General features: G+C 38.1%; 1 protein-coding gene across 1 annotated transcript in view; it reads right to left on the bottom strand.

The window, feature by feature from the left end:
* Positions 1-23,793: 23,793 nt before the first annotated feature.
* Positions 23,794-25,161, bottom strand: part of LOC136676941 (patatin-like phospholipase domain-containing protein 7) — a 30,666-nt gene continuing 29,298 nt past the window's right edge. Inside the window, exons 35-36 of the mRNA XM_066654254.1 lie at positions 25,020-25,159; positions 23,794-24,648 (exon numbers count right to left, since the gene is read on the bottom strand). Of these exons, the coding sequence (XP_066510351.1) occupies positions 24,595-24,648; positions 25,020-25,159 (194 nt within the window). The 3' untranslated portion in view covers positions 23,794-24,594. The remainder of the gene's footprint in view (positions 24,649-25,019; positions 25,160-25,161) is intronic.

Genomic DNA, 25,161 nt, shown 5'->3' with positions numbered 1-25,161 from the left:
CTTCTGTCTTTATGATTAAGAGGACAGTCAATGTGATCCATCTTTGCTCTAAATACTCAGTCTGCTCAGTAAATCCACAGTCATTCATTACCCAAAGTCACTTTCTTAACCCTTAGGAATGTGGTTTGGCTAAGAAATCAAATTTACACAATCTTCCTGTAATCTCTAATGTAGTCCGTCTGCTAAGATATGTTTGCTGTCTGACATTTATTTCTAAGCATTGACATCTGTACCTGACATTCGTGTACTCAGTCATACCCTCACAGCAATGTTCCAACATCTAATATAAAGCCTTTTCAGGACCATGGAAGCCATAACCACAGCAAAATCCCAGTAAATACCATTGATTTCACAGGAATAACAGGCAAGCAAAACTTTTTATCAGTCTTAAAACTTTAGACCATATAATATTTTCCAGACAGGATTGCCTACCATTGCAGTAATATCCTTCAAACTCAAGCAAGAGCAAATAGAACATAAAATCATAAACAGATTGTAAAATATAACTATATATTAACTATATAGTGTAAGATTATTTTTGTATTGTAAATAAACAGCTGACAGTTTTACATAGTTATTACTCATCTGGATTATGGTGTAAAATATTAAGTATTGAGATCTCATTATAACCAGGTAGATGTCCGTTTCTCTGAGAGAACAATGGTGCTTCACTGCCACACTGTCAGTGAATAAAGTGCACAGTGACACAGGTAACAAAGCCCCTCTGGAGGTGTCGGGAGAAATGTGAAGTGTGCCAGCATGTGCATCGAAACAACACCTTACAAAACAAAGCTAACTAGGCCAGTTACCTTCATCAGTGCCTTCTCCACACACCACTGTCTCCACGAGCACCTAACAAAATCAGATCAGCACCACATCCTCCCTACAAACCAGGCTGAGAAACAGGCCGTCAAATATGTCCACGTACACACAGTCAGGACAGGTGAGTCAAGCAACGTTCCTATTACCCACCGCTCTCTGTCTATAATGGCTGTCCCTAGGGAAGTTGTCCTAGACCGGCTTGACCTTAATATGAAACTGACTGGAACATGGGCTAGTGGGGCTGATATCATAGACAAATTAGTTATAAATAAAAAAATAAATAAAAAAATAAAAATGTCATTGGTGCTGTCATGATTGGTCAGGGACGAGGAGGAAGATGTAAGAGCAAGTAATTTTATTTAAAACAAACAGAAGCAAACGCAAAATGAATGCAATACAGCCACGTGCTAAAGGAGTACTTCACAGACAACAAGGAAGTTCAGAAAGGATAGAACAGGAACATGAAACAGGGCAAAGCATGACAGGTGCAAAGCACTTGATAGTACACTTTATAAAGCATTTAGTTAAAAGTGAGTGAGTGAGATTTACATTTACATACAGCCAGATCCACAATTAATTCAGTCTTTGTATTTACTAGTTTAATCTCATACTGGTAAAGTGTCAATGTAACAAATATTCAAGAATTAATATGCTTTCGATCATCGTTATACGGGTGAATAAATATGGGTGACACAGAGGACAAGATTTCATAGTCCATTTCTCATCATGACGCAAATCAAAGAATATACAAAATAAATCAAATTGGGACTGAATTTTATTTAAAAATGGCTACGCACACCTCATTAAGTGTTTTGTCATCTGTCAGTAAAAAGACCACATACTCTGTAAACATTAGTAAAAATAAGTGGCCTCTGCTTGCAAAAAGGTGGGGGAAGATGTGTGGATTAACTTGGGGAACAGCTAATGCCATTTCATGCCAGGCTGGCCCATGGGCACAGGCGCACAGTGAGCTGGATACGGTACTGACCCATAAAAAGGGTGCCACATGCCCAGGCATGAGCTCGCCAAACCCATCAAAGCCTTCAGTACACATTACCATCTTCACACACACTGAGCATAGTCAGATCAACATTGCTCATGAAAAATCACACTCACTCAAAATGAAAAGAGAAAGAAGTTTATTTTTTCGTGAATATTTTCTTCTTGTGTGCCAAGAAAGTCATGAGACATTTTCCAACTTCATGCCCTTCATCATTCCTCATCATGATATTTAAATGATTTGTGACAACACAGCCATGATAGATTCAAGAAATTTCTCTAAATCTAAATTAAACATAGGCCCAGTGAAACCAACAGAATAAAAATGTTTCTAGAACTTGCCACCGCTTGGAATTATCACACCCTTTCTTCAGGTTTCTCCAGTTTATTTTTACACAGAGGGAGAACAAACATCTTATTCTGCACATGTTTAAATTACAAACAAATTTCAAATAAAAGCAGTTATTTGTAGTCATGTCTGCTGTCCCCATTTTTTGCTGAGCTGACTAGCTGAGTGGTTCACTGACAGCTCCCTAAGCAAGTGGCTCTGTAAAAGACAGATTCAATTTACAGCATAAGTACCCCACTGCTCTTGTGCCCATCCAGTGAGCAGACAGTGTGTATCAGTTGATCCTGATCAGAATTAGCTTACAACAGCTTCTGGCACCAGAAATATCCAGTACTAGAGCAAAACACTGGTTACTGGCTTATTGTTAAGAGGCAGTTTCCTCAAACACGGAGTCTTCACAATAAAGTAGAATAGGTGTGAAGTAAGACATAAATTTAATGTTCTAGAAATGTACACCATTTTATGTTCTCCTCTATTCATACGACTCTGGAATATTAGTACTTCTTCTCCACATTTCATCCATGATTCTTAAAGGTCTAGAATATTTCACCAGTCAAACATTCCCTCTCCCTCACATTGGGTAATCTGGTTCTCAGAGGTTTTTTTTTCCAAAACCACTGCAAACTCTCAATGTAGCATTTGTAGACTAGTGACCCAGCCTTTAAAAGAAACAGAAAACCACACTTAGAAACTGGGCACAAAGAGCAGAATCAGAAAAGGCAAATTCAAGAACAACAAAAAGCACAATAATTAGGAACACGTAAAAGTCATAGTGATACACAACACATAATAAATCACAAATATCAATGATAACTTAGAGGATGAACAAAAGAGAGGTGAGGTGAGGTAAGGGCAGAGCAAGAATATCCCAAAATGCAGTGTAAAAATATATTATCCCAAAACACTTAAATGAACTGAACTGAAATATTTTACAGAAACACACTGTTTGCAGAGTATATTCAGTTCTACCCACTGCTTGTCCAATCCTGGTATTGGAATATTTTTCCAATTAACATTTGATTGGCAGCCTGAAAATTCTCAGAGAGGCTCAGTAGGCTTTACTGTTTGGAAAATAATTGTATCCATTTTCTAATGTATCTGTTTGGGCATCCAGTAAAGGCAATTAGATTAGTCTTTGAAACCTAGATTCAGTCCAAACTATTAAACGGATAGTGCAGCAGGTGCAAGCAGCAGTAGGGCATGGAGATCACAGCACATTTGTACAATTACAATTCCCTCCAAAGAGAGCCAGCACTCAGGACAGATGGGCTAATGCAAACTCAGAGAACACAAACCGCCTTAACAGTTTGCCAGAGACAACAACATCAGGGTCCCAGACAAATCAGTCAGTAAAAAGAAAGGTGTGGCTATTAACACTTGCATTTAGATGATCTTGAATGAGCACTGAAAGTGTGCAGTTATATATGAAGGAACAAGTGCTGCTCATGAATAATTATTATTTCACTGAGTGAATCATTAAAAGATTAATGCAGAGTGAGCTACAGTTTTATGACAAAGCCATAGCTCACATTAATGCTTTTGGATACTTTGTCTTTGTTTTTTCTACAAGAAAGAAACACCTGTGCCTTGTTTCTAAACCTACTGACTGCAACACAGCATGAGGATGTGGCAATAAAATTTTCATCAATGGCTTTTGGAAGAATCTGTAACCTGTTTCTGCTGCACCCTAGCGGCCTTTCTACTAGAGGAATAGAAATTGACCATGATCGTTTTAATTATTATAATCAAATCAGATATTTATCACTGTAACCCTTTTACCAGATTAACCTGGACTCTGTTGACTCTATGTGAACAGTTTTATTGAGCTGTGATTGAGCAAATAGGGGTGAAATTGATGGGTGAGATAATATCAAAATCACTCTTATCTATCCCTTCCTCATATCTATATTCCCTACAGCCAATTCCATCCCCTTTACCTCTCCATCCTGATCTCTATTCTGTCCTATGTCTTTCTGTTAATTCTCCCATAGCCCTACAACACTGCTTTTTTATCTCAATCCCAACCTAGTCATATCCCTATTCCTACACTATATTGTCATCCTATGCCATCCCTTATTACTCCTACTTTATCCTTATCAAATTCCCTATCCTATTCTATCCTAATCCCAATCCCATCTTAATACTACACCACACTCATCCCTATACCATCTTAATCAATTCTCAGCTATTTCCCTATTATATAACTTTCCCCATGTCTTCCCTCTACTATAATATATTACTTTCTCCATCCTATCCTCCTGTGTCCCAATTCCACCCATAACACGTTTTTCTCTGTACCCATCCTATCTCAATCCCTATTCCTATCCCAATCCTACCATACCATTCTGTATCTCATCTATATACCAAACTATCCTGTTCCTTTTCCTTTAACAAACTTTATCCAAATCCCATTAATAATCCCACACTTTTCCTATCTTATGTTACTGTATTTGCAAGGTAAAGTTACATGAAATCATTGTCACCTCTATTTATTCAAGCTCTTCATTTCTTCTAGTTCATCTTATTGGAAGCATGTAATAAATCTGCTGTGGCTAGGCCTGTAGACATGTAACTGAAAGAATTCTCAGTGTGTGAGGGTTAAGGAATGATCAGATGTTTTTTGATAACATATCGAGGCTAAACGTGATAAATTGAAGCAAAATGTTCTCTATTATTTGAGCACACTGGAAGAAAATATATACACCCTGAGAAGGTAAAAGAAGCTTAGAGTAGTATGCTGTGAGAAAATGCTATATGTTCAGTCACGCTTAAACCCCAGAAGCCCAGAACTGACTCAGTCTCAAAGAACAAGCTGCTGTTTTATCACTAGCTACACAAGCTGGGATCGGGCATCTCACAGCCTCCAGGAGTGTGTGTGTGTGTGTATGTGTGTGGCGTGGGTCTTCATGTGTTCTCCGAGCTGTTTTTAGAATCCTCAGTGATCATGGTGACGCACAAATTGCCTGCCCACCCCTCCAGCCCAAAACATCAGCTTCTAAAAATAGTCATCCAGCCTCCAGCTAGGTGCTGAGACTATACCTGTGATCTCTCCACTGCACTAAATACAGATCGATGGAGGAGTCTCCCTGTGGAGAAAGAGCCAGGAAAAAGTCACAAGGAGGTAAGACAGATGCTGTTAGAAACTTACGTCACAAGATACATAGCTTTAGTTGACATATCTATTTATGGTGTAAAAACACTTCTTAAATCCTTACCTCTGCTAAACAGAAGACATGGAATGACATTTGACTTATTATAGAGAAGTTCCCAGATGTCACTCGTTTAAAACATTCATTTGTTTTCTGTAGAAGCTTTTCCATTATTGGTTTAAAAATTGACATTACCTGACATTCTACAACTAGAAGCTGCACTACAGCACCAGCATCTAACACAAAAATAAATGCTGCATATTCACTACATTCAGCCGTACCTCCCCTTTCATGTTTGTGCATTAAGCATGTCAGATGCATTTTAGTTGTGTTCAGTGAAGGTATAATTGGACACTCACTTGCACCTGATTGTATGTTACTGTCTGTTTGTCTGATTGTATGTTTCCGCAGGGCGGGACTAATGTGCACACATGGGCTTGCTGGGCTATGAAAACAAAGAGTGGAAAACAACATAAAGGTTTTTGACTTCAGTCTCTGTTTAGGACACATTTACTCCACTATATCTTTACATGGAAATTAGATGTTTGCTGCTATATTAATGTTTAAAATATAGCACAGTTTGTGCTAAATAAGTTTTAAACTGTAAAATTTTCATTTCTTCAGGTGACATTTCTGAGATTATTTATAATTTAATCTATTTGCACAAGAAAGGTGACAGTCAAAGGAAAAATAAGTGAAAAATCAGGAGCTGACAGTATAAAGTTATAGAAATGGGACTCCTAACAACACTGACCTAGCAGGCTACTAAACCTCTCACCAAATTTGAGAGAAAAATCAAGCCAGTTTTGCTTCAGATCTGAGAAGAGTAATCATGTTTTTGTCCAACCGTTCACACTCTTGTGAAATGAAGGTGCTACAAAAGTTTCTGTTTAGCAACGCCATAGAAAAAACAGTTTTGGTTCCAAAAAAACTGTTCAAGGAGTATGTGAGTGTGAAAAACCTTTAAAGGGTTTAAAAATCCATCCACCCATTTAAATGTATTAGTAAAATTGTTCCTTATAGAAACAAAAGTGGTTCTTCAATGGCATCGCTCAAAGAAAATTTTGTAGGCACCATTATTTTTAAGAGTGCCCAGTAAAAGGACAACTGTTAGTCTGAAAGGAAGTGCTGCCATCAAGAACCTCTTAGAAATAAAAAGGAAATCCTCTTGTTAAGTGTGACTCTGGCAAAATCACTGAGTTGGCTATTCTGGGTAGCAGTTTGGACCCAGACGTGACATTTCACAAGGTCAATACGTCATGACTTAACAAGAGCATTTACTTAACAACAGTGGAATTAACACCACATCCTATTACTGATGAAATACTAATGTATACCGTTTTTACTATATCACATTAATAATCATGAAATTATTAGTATCAGCCCATAGACTAACTCTAACTATCATGGCTGAAACAAAACACCAGCACAGGCCAAGTAGTCAAATCAGAAACCAGACTTCAACACCACAGAACATGTTTGGAAAGCAGAGAATGCAAACAATGTTTACTACTCAAAATTGGATGTAATTATACCTAAAGACTTAAAGAAAGAAAGAAAATATTTGAGGTGCTTTTGCTAAAATAGTTCATTACTGTAATATAAAGTCTGATATAACAGGCTCATCATTAAATTTAACTGTGTTTGAATCTGAGGACCACCCTAGATGTATCAATACATCAAACTGTATAATTAGCTGTTGAAGATTGTGTAACATGTTTTAGTTGCCATTTGATCAGACACACCTTCCATTACAAGCAGATTCTATGATATCAGTGTTGCTGATTTGTGAGAAATTACCTCTGGTTATATATAAAATAGATTATAAGAAAGAGAGCCCAATAATTATTCCTAGCATGAAGGACATGGTGACTGCTTGCAGTTTTCTGTAGGTCACTCAATCAATACTAAAACTAATCTGAACCTGTTTGTGTGTCTCGCCCTGTCTGAGCCCATAGAAACTTTAAAAGGTCAAAACTCTAAAGCTGCTGGAGACCAATTACTGCAGAAATACTGAGGAGACGGCTAAATACATAACATTTTTATTATGTGCATTGGCCCAAAGTCTCCTATGGAGTGCAGAGCCACTTTAATAGAACTTCTTTCATGACTGAAACAAAACCTCAGCACAAGCCAGCTAGCATGTAGCATGGCACTGACTGCTAGCACTAACACAAAAGCACACTTCTGAGGGAAACAAAAGCACTGGAGTTACCCTTTGCTAGCCTTGGAAAACCAGCTGGGAAACCACTACAATAAGTAAGTAAACAAACATGCATTTTTGTCTTTAAAAAAGCAGCTTATCAAACCAATGTATAACAACCAGCTTAAAAAATATATTCTTTCATTAGTGAAAACAGACTGGTAATAAAAACAAATTTACAACAGTGTGATTTTCCCATTAGAGTTTCAGAGTTCAAGTAAGTTCTCATAGTACAGCCCAGCATACAATGTAACAGAACTGCAGGCCTTGGAGAAACAGGCTGAGCTCTAATAATGAAGTGGCAGCAGCAGGTTTGGTGTGGTCATGTGATTGGGGGAGTGTAGCAAGTGGGTAGAATTTGCAATTAGTAATATTATCTACAGCTCTTATCATCATCATAAATTTAAGGTGGCATATGTTTACACCTTCATTTTTATGATACTCAATATACTCATATTCATAATGAGAAGGCATCATGCTCTAAAAATGGGTCTGTTTGTAAAATCTATCCTGTCTCTTATAAATATATTTATTTATATATTATATTGACTTCTTACTTCTCAATTCCAGTCTGTTTTGCCAAGTCATATTTACCACCAAAATTTAAAAGCAATATTTTGTTAATTTTACATTTCATAAACTATAACTTACAGGTGAAGAATCAAAGTGGCTATAGTCACTGGATGAACCAACTTATGTTCTACACTATGTGAATACATGTGGGAGTGTCCATATTTAAAGTAGATTTAATACAGAATCTTGGGTACATCCAGAACAATATTTGTTTTATAAGAAAATGGCTGGTTGCATATTGATATTTCCTAAAATCTTTAAAGAAGCTTGATTCCTGGAGAAGGAATCCAATTTATTCACACTGCACAAAGTAACCTTTAGTGTCCTTATGTGAATTTGTAGTGAGTGCAATGATCCTTAGCAAAGCTAAAACCTTGAAATCTCTACACACACCATCCAGATGTTCTCTTGGACAGGCCTGTGGCTCCAGTAAACTCGACTGCAAGCAATTCCAGGCATGACCAATCAGGTCAGCTCAATTTGACTTTTTGTAAGAGCTTTACTTCCTGAAGAAGAATGCGGAAGGAGAAGAGATGAAGGAGGAAGATGGAGGAAGTCACTATGACAAAAAAAACCCATTCAGTTGCTTGGACTTTGACACTGATATTTATTGTACATTTGTCCTAATCAAATGAACTATGTCTAATTATATTAAATATGTCTAATTTAAATATGTCTAATTAAAATATGTCGCTAGTAGTTAGTGGTACTTGTGGTTATGCACTACACGTGTCCATGTTTCCCATAGTAAAATAATTCAGCATGTTGAATGAGGCATTCTCTGTGCTTCCACAGTTTACATCTATGTAAAAGGAGCATCATGCTGCCTTTATTGCTGGATGCAGTGTTCACCGACCTCTGGAGATTACTTCTTTGAATTCATATTGCTAAGGAATGCTTGTTTTCTTCAGTGTTCAGACAGACCCCCCCCCCCCCCCCCCAAAAAAAAAACAAAAAAAGTTCTGACTGAAATAACTTTGAGGAAAAGAAAATTGTTGTGGTCTGCGACATATTGTTTTTGTTGCTTAGTTTTTGATGATGCAGATCCATACAGAACGCCTGATTATTCTGGGGTATAGTGTAATGAATTAAAGGGAACAAAGACTCATAACAACTCATAACAGCATCCCATTATTAGCAGCTAAAAGAAAGGAATCTTACACCCTCCTGAAGAGCTCAATGGCAGGTTATGACACAATGCTGTTAAATAACACTGTACTGAGTGTTGGCAATAAGCTCACCCACAGTCAGACTGCTCCAGGTAGTGTCAGACGGTTTTATTTTTTTTTTTTTTGTTGCTAACTGGCAACACCTATATTGACGACAGAGGAATAACAAGACAGGATGTAAGACCAGTGAAATGAGTTATACTTTTGATAAAGAACTTTTTTTGGTATGTTATAGATCAGTAGAATGCAAAGGAACAACAGCAAGATGTTATGGTAATATGCACCATTCTTTGTATTATGGTGAATGATATTAGGATAAATCTATTCATGAGCTCATGAAATCCCAGTTTACACTCAAAAATGATAAAGGAAATAATGAGCTGGACAGAATAAATAATTTCTGTACAAGTAAAGGCGACATTTACGATTGTAATCAAAAACACTTTTTATAAAATTCAGAAGTCTATTTGCATGCTCAATATTGTCTTGGTTGTGTATGCTCGGCTTTACTTCCTCTGTCTCTGCTCATGGCACAGGTATCTGATGTTTGTTTAAACAATGGATACAACTCCAAACGTTGAAAAGCACAAACTGAGTAATGTAGTGGGGTAATATTGACTTATTTTTGCTGTTTCTTATCACTTTAGGTAGAAATGTCTACCAATTCTGGAAACGGTTAACAGCGGCATTTTGAACAGTGAATAAAAAAGCTGAAATTCAGCCACAAACAAACAGCAGTCAATATTTTTTCCCCTCAGACAGACAGTTCCACACGGCGCTTCTGAACATAAACAAACCAGAGAGAACTGCAGTTGCCCACAATAATGAACTATCCCTTTTAAGTTTTCACCTTTGAGACAGAATAAAATTCACAGTTGTCTACTGTACGTTGAGGCTAGAAAGTGAATTAATGAAAAGCAAAATCTGATGAGTTTAACTGAACAATGTGTAGAGTGGTGATCCTGTGACAATGAAGCCTTATCTTCATGAAAATCGTTATTTCTGGTCTTTCACTCATATTTCTGCTACCGCTTTTGCATGCATACCATACAGCAGCAGCACACCAGTTAGTACTCATGAGGCCAATCAGCCATGATGCTATTGGAGCTGGAGGGGGTCCGGATTCAACTGTGCCCTGACCTACTTACCTGAGCCAACTACTGATACTGGCTCCTTACAAACCAACGACAATGCTGCAAGAGAACACAGAATTGGTGAGTGCTGTGAGCATTTAATATAGAAAAGTACATGGATTACATGAAAGAAGAGTACATGAAAGACAGCACTCCTGTTCTAAAGGGCAGAAAATGACTCATACTACATTTGCAGAGCTGAGTGATCTTAAATATGACTAATTGATAAAATTGCTTAAGGGTGTCCTGAGTGGGATTAATATCTAAGTGTTGGTTTGACCATGAAGAGATAACAATTTGATCTCCAGTGATGCCCTAACCATTGCAGGCATGGGAGTTCAAAAGAGTACAACTCGCCTCACTCTCTCTGGGTGGATAGGAGGCCCCTTTTCCTCCAAACATATAACAAAGTGCTAGCCAATGCCAGCATCTGTCAGTTGATAAAACATGATTTTTCATATAGTGTTCTCCTATACGTTTATTAAACTGTTCAGTAGTGTTGTGTTAGCAGCAATTCTAGCCTTTATTCTCCCAGCATGATGTGATTTGGGGAAGCCTTGCTAACAAGTAAAACTGGCAATAACTAAATTGGGAACACTGAATTAATAAAGGCTTTAGATGCACTGATGACATGTGATATGAGTTAAATGAATGGTTCCTATGCAATGTATCATTTAATGAAGATTATTAGTAGATTGGCCCTCTACTGCAGTTTCTATATTTCAGGAAAGACTTAACACTAGGAAAACACTTATGTAAAGATCACATTGGCCAAGAGACTGTTATTTGGAATGGAAATGATGGTTACACGGGGGCACTGTATGTAAAATAAATATTCTATACGTATCGTTGCTGTTGTTCTGCAAAACTAAATAAAATGTGGCCAGTAGCAAATATTTTCTGTTGTTCCCCAATATGTGAAACGTAGCAAATAGATAAAAATTGTCCATGGCAGTTAAAAAAAAAAAAAACATACGTTTCCTGTATAAGAATCCAAACATATTTTGACTCAGAAAATCATTAGAAACGACTGGGCTTATTTCAGATCAGTAAAACTAAGCCTTGTTCTCAAGACGCTGTCCTTTTGTCAATGTGTCATGTCCCCTTTTCCCCCTAAACTCCCTGGTGCCCAGACCACGTCTTTTGTTCTTTTTCTCCACGTCTTGTATCGATCTGTGTTCATGTCCCACTCCTGCTCTGTATTGATCTCCCTCTCTACGCGCCTCGCTCGTGTCCCAGTTCCCGACTGACGCCATGCTGACCTCATTTCCTCTAAGTACGTACTTCATCAAGGGTCAAATGAGTCATGCTGAGAGGGTCAAACAACTTCAGCCCCACCAGTCACTCACTCATTCACTGGTGATGTCCTACATTTCCTGTCATATCTCCAAGGGATACTTCACCTCAGAGCACAGCCTTGCTTTATGAGCTTATGGCATGCTGTACAATACTTCAGGCCAAATGCAACTGACATATATTATGGTCTTAAGTGCAGCATTAAGAAATGTTCACTGTTCTGAGTTTATACGTGTCTGTGTCTGTGCTCCAAAGAGGGAAATGTTTAGGATAAGCTGCCAGTAAGGACAGCAGACTATCAATCTTTTTCTCTCTCTCAGTCCCTTGAATGTGCAAATGTAAACCAAACTCCATATACATTACATCTGGAAGGGTAAAGGATCATATATTGGAGTGCTAGCCAAGAGCCGGGGAGAGAGAACAGCGCGCTGAATCGAACACGTCTCTCACGAGATCCTTAAGAACCCATAAGACACTGTTTCTGTAAATAAAGATGTATTTACACCTTTAAACACATCTGCAGAGATTCTTTTCCATCACCTGTCTTCACACTACTGTAAATAAACAACATAATCAAAGAGAAGTAGAATTTTTAGATCAAATATATGATTTTAAGTATTAAATAATTACATTTGTATTTTTACACTACAGTTGTTTAAGCAATGATAACTGTTTTCCTCTGAGTTTGACCATGTTTAACAGTCCTTGGAGCCCTTCTGTGTTTTCTTCTTGGGCGGGTTGGCTTCAATCACCTGAATACAGCTGTGTTAGATCTGGTCACAGGAGAGAGAGCAGTCTTCTTTATGACTGTCATACTGAAACGCTTCTAAAATAGGAAACAGAGGAGAGACGGTGAAGGAGAGAGACTCTAATGAGCCAGCAGGCCAGTTACATATACTCAGGAGGCTTACATCTTAACTTCACACAAGCATGCTTTTGGCAAAATTCTCACTGGTGACAAAAGGAATGAAAGAAAGCTTCAGGACGTCATGTAGACATTACAGGCCTCAGTAACACATTCCACACTTTCAATTAGCCCTTAAGTCCATACCTCAGTTTGACCTCGTTCCTTTTCAAGATTGTCCTGAGCAAATTACAGTCCCCTCATGTTACAGTGGTTTGCACTCTGTTGCTTATTATGAACAATAAAAATATATATATCACAATTCCCCCCCCCCCCCTCTCTCTCTCTCTCTCTCTCTCTCTCTATATATATATATATATATATATATATATATATATATATATATATATAGTTCACAATAAGCAGAGCACTATGATGGAACCCAGAAAATATGTGTCCTCACACCCCCCTGTCAGGGTCTGTCTCAGTCTCCCACATTGTAGGAAACATATATATTAAAACTCACAATCTATATATATATAAATCTCCCTGTGAGTACTGTGAAGACACATATTTTCTGGGTTCCATCATAGTGCTCTGCTGCAGGGAACTACACATCTGATGAGAGGACCTCTTCATGAGCCTTAAGGACATTTTGTTAAAAGTTTGCAAGGACATTTGCAGCGTCAAGACACAGCCAAGGGTGTATTCTCATAAGAGATTTTTATATTGACTTTATCCTGATACACTGCTGTCCTCAAACTCTTCGGCTGGGTGTAAGATCAGTCAGACAGGCACATATGTCCCTCAATTTCTCCACAGAGCCCACAATTGTCTCATTGGATCACTCCTGCAGGTAGGGCACATGAACACATGAATTTTAACAAGTCCCTCAGTGCAGTAAATTCACTCAATGACATGGACACATTAAGAAATGACCTGTCCCAGTAGGGCTTTCATGCAGATATATTTGTAACTGCTTAAAGGAGCAAGGAGTGATTCTTCTGCTTGTTATAAAACAGCCCCTATACTGATAGAGTAGCCTGAATGTGTCAGACATGGTTCTAAACCTATGATGTGACCCCATTTGGGGGACCAGCTTCAAGGAGTATAAATCTAATTTTATTATTATTATTTTTTTAATCTCGTATGAGTTGAATATGAATAAAAATGAAAAGAAAATGTTTATAATTATAGTTTGCTGTTTCAGTGATGAGTGTGTGTTGTTGATCTTATAATGCGAAGTGAAATATTATCATTTGATCACTCAGGCAGCAAAAAACTATTTTTGTACAACTGTTGGCTTGATGTATTTATTGCAGAATGGCAGAACAGATTCTACCTATGTCCTTTTATTGACATCAAAAAGACATTTACTAATGGAAAATCCCAGGCAACTTAATGTACTGGGATTTTGATGAATTTCTACTTTGGCAAGGAGCACAGCACACTCTTTAGCAGAGGTTTTTAATGTCCTGTTCCAGACTCTGAAGCACTGCCAGAGCATTAGTCAGTGCACTCATCCATTGGTCACCACTTTCCAGCTTTGGCCCAAGCTTCACCTCCAGCACCACCCACCGGTGCTCATACCGTTAACAGCAGCTATACGTTGTTTAAAACATGTGGTGTTTTTAAAATATCAGAGTAATTTTATGGTGTACATTGCTTGGCAAACTATTAGCTGCAGTCAGAGACCACCTTTTCTTTTCTTTTACTTTTTTCAAAACACCCCTGGTCTTCAGTAAATTCAAAATTACACCTGTAGGCTATAAAACAAAACCGGAACATGATTATCTTAATGATGACAGTCCACAAGGCCTTACATGTTTGTTAAGAATCCCATTTTCTCTATATACTTGAATAATTGTTGAACTCACAAATTCAAATGTAAATATAGTTATGCAACACCAAAACAAATCTGCAGAATGGAAGTAACATTCCATAATAAAAATGTAAAAATGGCTGCTCTTTATCCAGAAGTTGTTCAGAACATTAATTGGGCATTTGCTCAGAAATGATCACTATGTCTTTGAGAGATGCAATATCAACTGCCCCTGAACTGCCCCACAGATGATACAGCTTTTAATGCACCAGCTGTAAGTACTTTCCAAAACCATTTCTATCAACCCTTTAATAATGAAACAAAATTGATTTGGTTTTGTTGGTTTCCCTCTACAGTTTCACATTCTAAATACAGTCGAGGCTGAAACAGTCAACCACTGAATGTATATATGTTAATATTTGTGATATCACAAAAACATTACATTCCAAAAGCCTTGTTTTGTGCAGCGCAGTTTCCTTCTACAGTCATCTATAAATGGATGGGTGAATGGACAGTACATTCTCAAACCTAAATGAACCTCTTTTGTTTTAAAAACTCAAAGAATTTTTCCCTCCATAATATAGACCCAACCCACGGCTCTAAGACACTTCTAACTGCTCCTAGGTTAATGGCCAGTCCAGTTAAATAAGCCCTCTTAAACAGACAATAAAACATGCCCTTCAGGAGAACAAATAATGATAAGCTTAATGGCACCATTTAAAGTGCCCTATTACACTATCTAAGACTTATATGTCCTTATACCACCCTATAGAGCTGCTGAACTCGTGTTTAAGGATAAAAAAGAGCACAGCATATGTGAATGGTGCCAATGTCTAATAAGATCAAGGCGTTCAAATCCTATATTGAACATGTTGCTAGTGGGTCGTTAATGCTGAAGATAGCTGGAGGTGAAAGGTGTTGAAGGATGAGGAACATTATCAATAAGAATCAGCTGAGACATCAATCAAGGGTCTCCTAGTGGTCCTGAGGAAAGTTCCAGCATTCTGTGTGCGCGTTGTGCCAGACTAATAAGGCCCAGTCCAGTTACACCAGCAGCAGTCATTAATGTAGAGTGGGGTCAGCACTCAGCATCACACTGAACAGTAACTCTCTACACCTGCTGCTGGATTTTTTATAGCAGTGTCTATTACTCACATGTATTTGTGTGGTCAGCCATTTGCAGTAAGAGAAAGCCAATGATGCATCTCAGCCAATCAAGAAAGAAGCCAGAAAGTAAATTACTACAGGAGACAAGGCTCTCTGAAATCAGAGAAGGGTAACTAATAAGAGAGAGACCAAAGCAACCAAAGCACCCCAGACAAAGGAAAACCATCAGCTGAGTGATGAGCTGAATACGTTCTTCTCAATCATCAATTTATACCCTACACAAAAATGGGGCATGTGCCAACTCTGGCGGATATAGAAGATTAGGCAACAGGCAGTTATGGTGTTTCGCTCTCCCAAATGCCCAGATTCACTTTTGGGATGATTATGCGTATAAGAAATAAGGGAAATGTAAATTAAATTAATCTAAAATTTAATTACAGACTTGCAAACTCTCTCATCAAGGATGTGTTTCAGAGGACATCACACAGTGATCAGAGTTATTAAGTACACCAACAGAGGTTTGAACTCATCATGCAGATTTACTATGAGCCTCTGTGTTGCAATTTTATTAAACAGCTCTAAAGAATTTTACATAAATCTTTACATAAATCATAAAGCTATCAGTGCTTTATTGTTGAGATTTCCAGTTTCATGGTGTTGTATTCACCTGTAAATCTAAACTGCACCCGAGGGTTTTCTCCAGAGCACTAAAGCTCACTGAATCCAAAATGACTCACAAGCTCAGTTCCTGGAACAAGGCTGAGCTGACCTTTGATGACACAGACCTTAACGAATGGTCATTGTACATACCACCAAAGAGGGCACTTGTGAAAATACTTGAAAGACACTGGGAAAAAAATTAAATGACTAAAATCTGTGCAAGACCTGGAAGGCAGATGAACAATTCTTAAAGCTTTCATCTTGGACAGACATCACAATAATCCAGTGCCACTCTCACTTTCAGAGCAGAAAAACCACTGGTGTTTCTGTTCATCCTTCCACTGCAAGAAACCACTACGGTGGGTTTAAAAGAATTCGTCCCTGTCACTTTCTTGAATAAAGATAAACTCCAGTTTGCTAACTACTAAAAGATTAATACACCGCAACCCTGAACTGGATAAGTGGTTACAGATAATGAATGGATGAATGAGTGAATGAATGAATGAATAAATAGATAAATACAAATAAAATGTTTCTAGTGAAACAAAGATGCTGTAGCTTTCAGTGCCCAGGCATCAACATAAGTGAATGTGTTTTCAATATTTATGTATGAAGAAAATGCAAACCAACTTCTAAGGCTGTAATTCTAAGTGTGTAAAAATGATCACTAAGGGCATCAGAGTCATGCAGCTGTGTAAGCGTTGGCTCAATCAGCAAGAGATTGACTGTTTGATTCCAGGTGATGCCTCAGTCATCCGAGGCTGGGAGTCAGAGCACAAATGGCCTCACTCTTTGCGCGGGTGGGTTGGACTTTCCTCCCCCATCTTTGCTCAAGGTGCTAGCTAACACAGGCATCTGTCAGCTGATGCAACAAATTTGTGTTTAAAGTGGTGTTGTGTTAGTGGTAGTTTGGAAAAGAGCAGTGCACTGGCCACACGTGTCTTGAAAGAAGCATGTTTGCCCCACTCTCCCACAGCTGGTGGCACTGAGTGTGATCTGAAGAGACTCACTGATGGGTGAAATTGGAGACTAATAATAACTGGAGAGAAAATTCAGCAAAGCAGACGTGTGTATGTGTGTGTGTTTGTCTCCCAGAAATGATGCAAGCTGTAATGAAAGCAAAAACTGGACACACTAAATACTAAACAATCTGGAATTATTTTTTTCTTAAGTTGCTGAGACTTCTGTTAATACGTGTTTTGCGCCGACACTGAATTTTGTCCAGCAGTGTAAATTATGGATTAGTCTTTACAGCACTTTAGGGAACCTGAAGCTAAGCAACATTTTGCACTGCTGATTCATGTGCTTCAGTAAAACTGTAAAATGTTGAGGGACTGTGAAGTTCTCCTCAGCAGGGCTCACCTCTCTGTTCCTGGGCTGCTGTGAAATTAACAGCTCACCATTTTAACAGCTCCATTTCTGCTCCACCCTTTCGTCATACCTGAACATCTCTGAGACAGCAGATAAGTCTAGCTTCTATAACCACATCAAGACCACACAGGCCATAACACAGATACACTACGTTACAACTTTTCTGTGAGGAACAGCACAAAGAAAACATGCTATTAACGAAGGACAGATTAAAATGCAGAAATAGACCATGTCAATATTTATGATGGGACTCAGGAGACTGTCGCATGGGAAGACCCATGTGATGGTTACCTGCAGATCAGAGCAGCTCAGTCCATCAATATCTTCCAGGAGTTTGAACATGCTCTGGGGAGTGCTTGGCTGGGCAGTGGACCGCCGGGCCACTGGACAACAAAAGAAAGGTCAAGGAGGTCAAGAAAAATAACAGCTTTGCAGCGTGTCCTTATTTTTTAAGACCTTTATAAAACCAGGGTATTCATATTGACATTTACAGCTTTCAAAGGACATCTTGTCTGAGAAAACTGTATGCCGCCAAGTCCTTGACTCCAATAAATATTCATTAAGAAAAGCCTTATTTTCTAAATATCATGTTTAAAAGAGAATGTGCATTTTTAATGGACATTTCATGACTCACAGAACAACAGAAATGCTCCAAGTGTCTTCCAAGTATGTCTTTTTAATCCAAATATTTTTTATTGGTCCATTCATCATGACATTTTCAAACAATGTGAGAACAGCTGCTGTGTTCAAATGATATATTCATTCATTCATTTTCTTTAAGTACTTATCCATTTCAGGGTTGCGGTGGGTCCCGGGCCTGGGTACAATGCAGAAATACACCCTGGATGGGACACCAGACCTTCACACTTTTAGTCACACACTCACACCTAGGGACAGTTTTGCGATGCCAATCCACCTACCAACATGTTTTTGGACTGTAGGAGGAAACTGGAGCACCCGGAGGAAACCCACACAGACACGGGGCGAAGACACCAAATTCCTAACAGTCAGTCGGAGCAGGGCTCGAACAATGTAGCAAAGTAAAAATGGACAGAAATGGAGTCCCGTTTGTCTGTGAACAGCAATCAAATATAGCTTCAAATTGGCTTGTAAACCCACTCATTCATTCATGTTTAGTCGAGTAATTATCCCCCACAAGGGGATGTCATTACTGATCAAGTAGCTTATGATGTGATAGTATTATTATTGTGTTGACCCATTTCCCCTCCATTATGGTACTAGCATATTTTGCAGCTAATGCAATTTGATGTCTTTACCACTAACAACATTTTGTGAGTTTTAAAAAGTTGCTCAATGGTATTTGTTTAACAAAACAATGGGACTTCTTCCTAAGGATAAGCTAAAAGCTTTGACATTTTGATGTGTTTCTGATGTGTTATTGTACTCAAGACAGCAGCAGCAGGTTCAGTAAGCTCAGCCAGGGCGTCCAGCACAGCTTTCCTTCTCAGTAGGGGGGCAAAAACATTCTGCTGGGTTTTACTCAGCTATTTCAGGCTCCTTTGGGATAGGAACAAATTCTTTTGATCAGACACTCAATCCACTTTTTGCCTCTCATGTATTTCTCTATGACTTTTAGCTGTTCTTGGGTTTTCTAAGTCATGGCACTATATCTCCCTCAGCATCATGTGCTTTTAAAGCTTGTTTTCTTCCTGTGTTTTTTCCTCTGGTTTTCAATCAACATTCTTTCCATGATTAACAGCTTTAACTGATAGGGCCAAAAGGTGGGTTTACTTCAATTCAGTATGACATTAAAGGACCCACTTTTATGTCATAGACCTAAACTGAAGACCAACATTTCCTCAGTTTTTGCTAGACCACCTAGAATAGGCATATGCACTGACTGACTGACAGCTAATGTTGAAAAGCGCATGCGCGAGTAGGAACTGTTAATTCAGCCGTATTTCATAGAGAGAACTTAAGGTGGCGCTACTACACCATCTGTGTTAGTTTAGCCATATTTCACATTCCAGTCCGTGAACTAAATTTAGAACCATTCGGCGGAGGACCTCTTTTCCCTGGACAAGTATTCTTTTTGGGATCTAAATGCGTATTTAAATGAGCTCAATTGGGACACGGTTGCGTCGCTTCAGCGCTGTAGGTCCACCATCCACTGTGGTGCAGCTCAGTGTTTTACTGGAGCCTTCGAACAGAAATGTGTTGAACGTTGTTGAGGTAATATTTATCATAGTCTCTTCTTTATGTTTGAAGAATATTTCTGTGACCCAGCCTTTTGTTTTCTTCTATATATTTAACAAACAGAAAGTCATCTTGTCTGTCCCTTTGAATACATGGACACATCTAACGAGTAAATTACATCTGCACCGCTTTTGTTTAACTTTACACTAAAACGAACAGAATCTCTGGATTTTTTAAGCCAGAACACCAGAGCAAGGTGATACTCAAAATAAATGAGGCTGTGAATTTATTACAGCACCAATTTATCAGTCAGACCCTTATAGAAATGTAAGTCAGTAATAATTCCAGTGATGCCCTGGGAAAGCCCAAAATACATACCCTTGTCATTGGAAGGTCTGGAGAAGCTTTGGTACTTCATATCAATGCCTTTCTTTACAATCATAACAAATAATAATAACAAACTATAAAGATAGTTTATCTTGTCAGCTGCTGACAAAACTGAAGCACCGTGTTGAGATGATATTAAATTTACCAAAAAGCAACAAGATAAATGTTATAATGTTAAGTTTTTGAACATTTCTAAAACCAAGTGATGTATACTTGATAAAGGAACAGGGCATCGCTGGAACTAGATATTTATTACTAACTTGCATTTCTATAAGGGTCTGACTGATAAAACGGTGCTGTAATAAATTCACAGCCTCATTTATTTTGAATAACACCTTGCTCTGGTGTTCTGTCATTAATAATCTGGAGTTTCCGTTCGTTTTAGTGTAAAGTTAAACAAAAAAGCTGTGCAGATGTAATCAGAAAGTCAATAACTGTGTTCGTGTATTCGTGTCGTTATAGGGACAGACAAGATTACTTTTTCCTTGTTAAATATATAGTAGAAAACAAAAGGCTGGGTACAAGAAATATTCTCCAAACATAAAGAAGGGACTACGATAAATATGACCTCTATAACGTTCAACATATTTCTGCTCGAGGCTCCAGTAAAACACTGAGCTGCTCTGCAGTGAATGGTGGAGCTACAGCGCTGAAGCAGCAACACTCTGACCCACTGAACATGCATTTTTTAGGTCCCAAAAAGAATACTTGTCTGGGGAAAATAGGACCTCTGGTCAGTGCCGAACAGTTCCAAATTTCAGTCTTTCCAGTGAACCGGCGCGCATTTCTACACGTTTAAAGGGGAACCAGCAATACGTCATCAACGGGTAGGTGTCGCTGTGGCTAAATACAGCGCCAGAGCCAAAGATGATATTCTTTGTTTACCGTGGACTCAGGCCAGAGTGAGATATGATACTGTTGCCTAGTTCAGAGGCATCCTGCTGAGCTTGTGAACGGCGGAGAAATGAGCCGCGACTCTGACCAATGCGCTTAGTATCACGTCTAACAGCGCCAGAAACACAGAAAAATGGAGTGTACTCCTGTTTTATTTCACATCTATTTGTATGAAACGTCGTAAATGACCTAGCTCCGTCGCGCGATAAAGCTGTATTTGAAGCTCTGAGCTCTTTCTTGAATGACTGAACCTCGACACACCCATGAACGACGTCGCGGTTCAGTTGCGAACGAACTTTTATGGTTCGCGAACCAGTTTATTATGTGGTGGAAACGCTGGATGTTTCCAAATTAAGTTCGCGAAGAGTCATTGGTGGAAAAGCGCTAGAACTGGAATGTAAAATATGGCTGAATTAACAACAGACGGTGTAGTGGCGCCACCTCAAGTTCTCTCTGTGAAATACGGAATTAACGGTTCCTACTCACGCATGCGCATTTCGACATTAGGTGTCAGTCAGCTCAAATGCCTCTTCTAGGCCGGCCCGGCAGGCGGTTCAGGATAAATAAAAATTCATATAATTTAATGTAACAAAATTATATCTTAAGCCGTCTGTAATTATTTATGTTGCTTAAGTTGGCACAATGTTCTATCTAAGACTAAGGCACAGCTGATGTTTAAAAATTATATACTTAAAGAAATTATCATCATCGCTGTCCAATTAAAAGCATGCTCATTTCTCAAAATAGCAACTTTACAGGAGAGGAAAACCTCCTTAACTTTCAAGTCTATCTAAAATATTTTATTCAGAGTAATTTTGGAATTTTTGGAGCATTTTTATTGGTTCATTCATAATGACGTTCTACCAAAATGTGAAGGGCAGCTGCTGGGTTAAATAAAAATCCACAAATATGGAGATACTTTTAATTGGACAGCAATGATATACAAGATTTCAGTCTGATGTATGAATCTTAAAATTACGGTAAAAAAAACCCTTAAAATTCCAAGAAAGTAAGAGACATTAATAAATGGAATTTTATGGTGGAACCTCTGCCATCTGTAGCTGAGTCAAAGAAAGCACAATTTGCTTCACATTTCTTCCCCCTCATTATTCTGCGTTATGTTAGTCAACAAGGGTTTCTGCAGTTGATAAAATGAAACTGGTAATCAGTATTCTTCTCCAAATAGGTTAAGGCTTTTGATATTATTACATTACAGTTTGATAATATTCTCTGGTGCTTCAAATGCCTTAGAAGAAGCATATACTAACCTTCACCCTCTGAGATTGGTACTAGTGTATAAACAGGAAAAAATAACTGGTAGGAATTGCCCACAAGGGAGAAAATTGGGTTTAAAAAATAATAATGATAAATAATAATAATGATTTCATGACAGTAATATGCAAAACAATCACCTTTATTAAAAACCATAAAATATGTATGCAGTACATATTATAGGGTGCCATATAAATAATATTTAATATATTGATTATTATACAAATTAGGGATATTTGGATCCAAGTCAAGAAGCATTTCATAAATTGCTCCGTCTTTGCTCTCACCATTGTCCTTGGTGCTGATCAATAAATGCCTTAAATCCCATAAAATAACAATGTTGACGGAGCATGTTTTATCTTCTCCTCTTTCTTAGTGACTGACACATTGCTGAGTTCCAGGTCTCTCCCTCTAGTACAAAATTGACTGCTCCCTCTTTACACAAACACACATACACAGGTCCAAAAACCTTGTAATTACAGCTGACCTCAGAACTATGCTGATGGATTAAGGAAATCAGTCAATGTTTCTAAAGGTTGCAGAGAGAGGGAATCTGGTTTGGTGGGTGAATTACCACTGGTCTGTAGGGATTTAACCATATTTTTTTCTAGGCATTAGCATCTTTTTTAAAATACAAAAGGTATTTTTGGTAAGGTCATTTGGATTTGTGCATTTCATGCTGAGATAAAGCACACACATTCAAAAACATATTTACTAAATATATATATATGGATTTTTTTTGTATTATAAACATTTTCAAATACTCGAGGCGCACTTTTAATAACTAAATTAATTCAGATATCTATCTTTATCATAGCTTTGCGGATGTCTAAAAATAATGGACAGAAACTAGACATTTTATAGAGTTGTATAAGAGAAATATCTTTCCATTATGCAGGAAAATGCAGTACACCTCATTAATTATTGGAAATATGTTAACATAGCATTCATAGTAAAGTCCACATCCTTGGAATAATATATAGATTATGGAGGCACTGAAGGCTCAGAAGGTCTACTTTCCCATTTCTGTAACTGTTATATGCTTATTTGGATTTGGTTGCTCAGTGGCCAGAATATAACAAAAGAGAGGTCTACAGTTACTCTTGTCACACTTTAGTTCACTGAATATATCAGTAGATTTAAGCACTTCTAATATGTGAATTTAGCCACACACATTGCACACAAATGGCTTTTATAATCTCAGTGCTCTGGAGCAGCTGCACCTGTCAACATATCCAATGTCAATGATTGGCAAGTGAAAGACACCCCATTCTTGAGTTGTGGTGTAGCAGTACTGCATTTCTCTCAAGTAATCAAGCTCTATCCAATACCTTTGGGATGAGCTGGAGCACAGTACATCAGTATCTGTCCCCACTAATGTTTTTGTAGCTGAATGCAACCAAATCCTCACAGCAAATGTCCCAAAAGCTAGTGTTCTCAGAAGAGCAGATGCTTAACTGCAGATTAAATGCTAATTTTTGGGTCATACTAAGTAATTCTCACCCAAATGTCAAGCCTACTCAGGTAGAGAAGAGGTTAGGGAGATTAGTATTGGATGGGCTTTATTTTTAGCTTGTCATCCATTTCACAGTGAAGTCCTGATTTGTAACATGCAGCACAGCAATTTTAAACAGGTCTGTGGCAACAAAAAAAGACACAGAGTCCCTGTAAGTCAGTATCTTTATATTCCAGACAAATCTGATTGCAGTAATTCAACAAATTCATCTAACACACTATGTCCCTGTGCTGTAAGCCCTTGTGTTAAAACAGAGACTTAAATATCTCTAGACCAAATAAAGGGTTCTGAATTTGAGCCCAGTTGCTACAATGATTATGCCATTCCTGGTGAGTGTTTTAAAACTACTCTATTATTACAAACAGTAACATTTAGATCAATTTTCCTTCCAGTAACATTCAGTAACATAAACACACATAGAGCAGCTAAAAATATCATATCAAAATTGCATTGAATTTGCATTGAAATGCTAGTAGAAATGTGCGTCCAGAGTTGAGTTACATGGGCTGACATTGAACTGTCATGCAGCAGTGTTGATACACAGTTTTGTGCATATATAGCACCTTCAATATGATTCTCACAGTTAGTATTAGCGTCTAATACTGAGATGCACAGCTCCAACCTTGACAAACTAAAAATATGTTAAAGTTTTCCCAAATAGAGAAGCCCTTCATGAATGAAGTCAGTGCAACAGAACAGAGTAAACAGAAATGTATGGGATGGTGGTCAGAGTTTGTGAACAGGAAATGTATTGTTCTAAACCCCATGCTGTTCACATTCTCTTTGTGAACTATTAAAACCCTTTTCACATGATGTAAGAGTAGTTTTTCCTTCTTGTGCCTAAATTCTAAACAAAAGTACAGTCATTTGCTCATGTGGTTGGATGGTGTCGCCTTCGTCTTCTTGTCAACCCAATTTCTTCATCCTGTGCAAAATATTAATACGGAATGTTAAACATAAACAACAGTTAGAACTACACTTCTGTGCAGATGACCTTGAGTTATACCAGCCATGTTTTTGTAGTTACTTACAGTTTGAAGATTAAAGGGGGCATATTCTACCATATTCTTTGTGACATATAATCAGAACTTTTATTTCTCCATGTTCACATAATCACAGATCTGGTGCAGTGACTGGAGATGCTTAGACAGAGCCATAATATAAGGATGGTAGGAGTTCCAGGTCCCCAAATTAATGTGCACATATACTGAAAAAGTGATGTTTTCCATATGTCCCCTTTAAATTAGAATCTATTACTTAACTATTGTGCCCCACAAACATGAAAGGACATCTTACGGTATCAGCAGTATCTGCCATCCCTTCATCATCTGTGCGCTCGTCTTCCTCAGTGTGCTCATGTTCACTGCTGGGGTTGGACAGTTCAAAGTCAGACATTACTACATCCTCATCGTAGTCTGTCTGGTACTCAGACTCCTCT

The sequence above is a fragment of the Hoplias malabaricus genome, chromosome X2, assembly GCF_029633855.1.
Source record: "Hoplias malabaricus isolate fHopMal1 chromosome X2, fHopMal1.hap1, whole genome shotgun sequence".
NCBI classification, from domain to species: domain Eukaryota; kingdom Metazoa; phylum Chordata; class Actinopteri; order Characiformes; family Erythrinidae; genus Hoplias; species Hoplias malabaricus.
The sequence above is the reverse complement of the archived record's forward strand: the minus strand, read 5'-3'. Positions and strand labels throughout refer to the sequence as shown.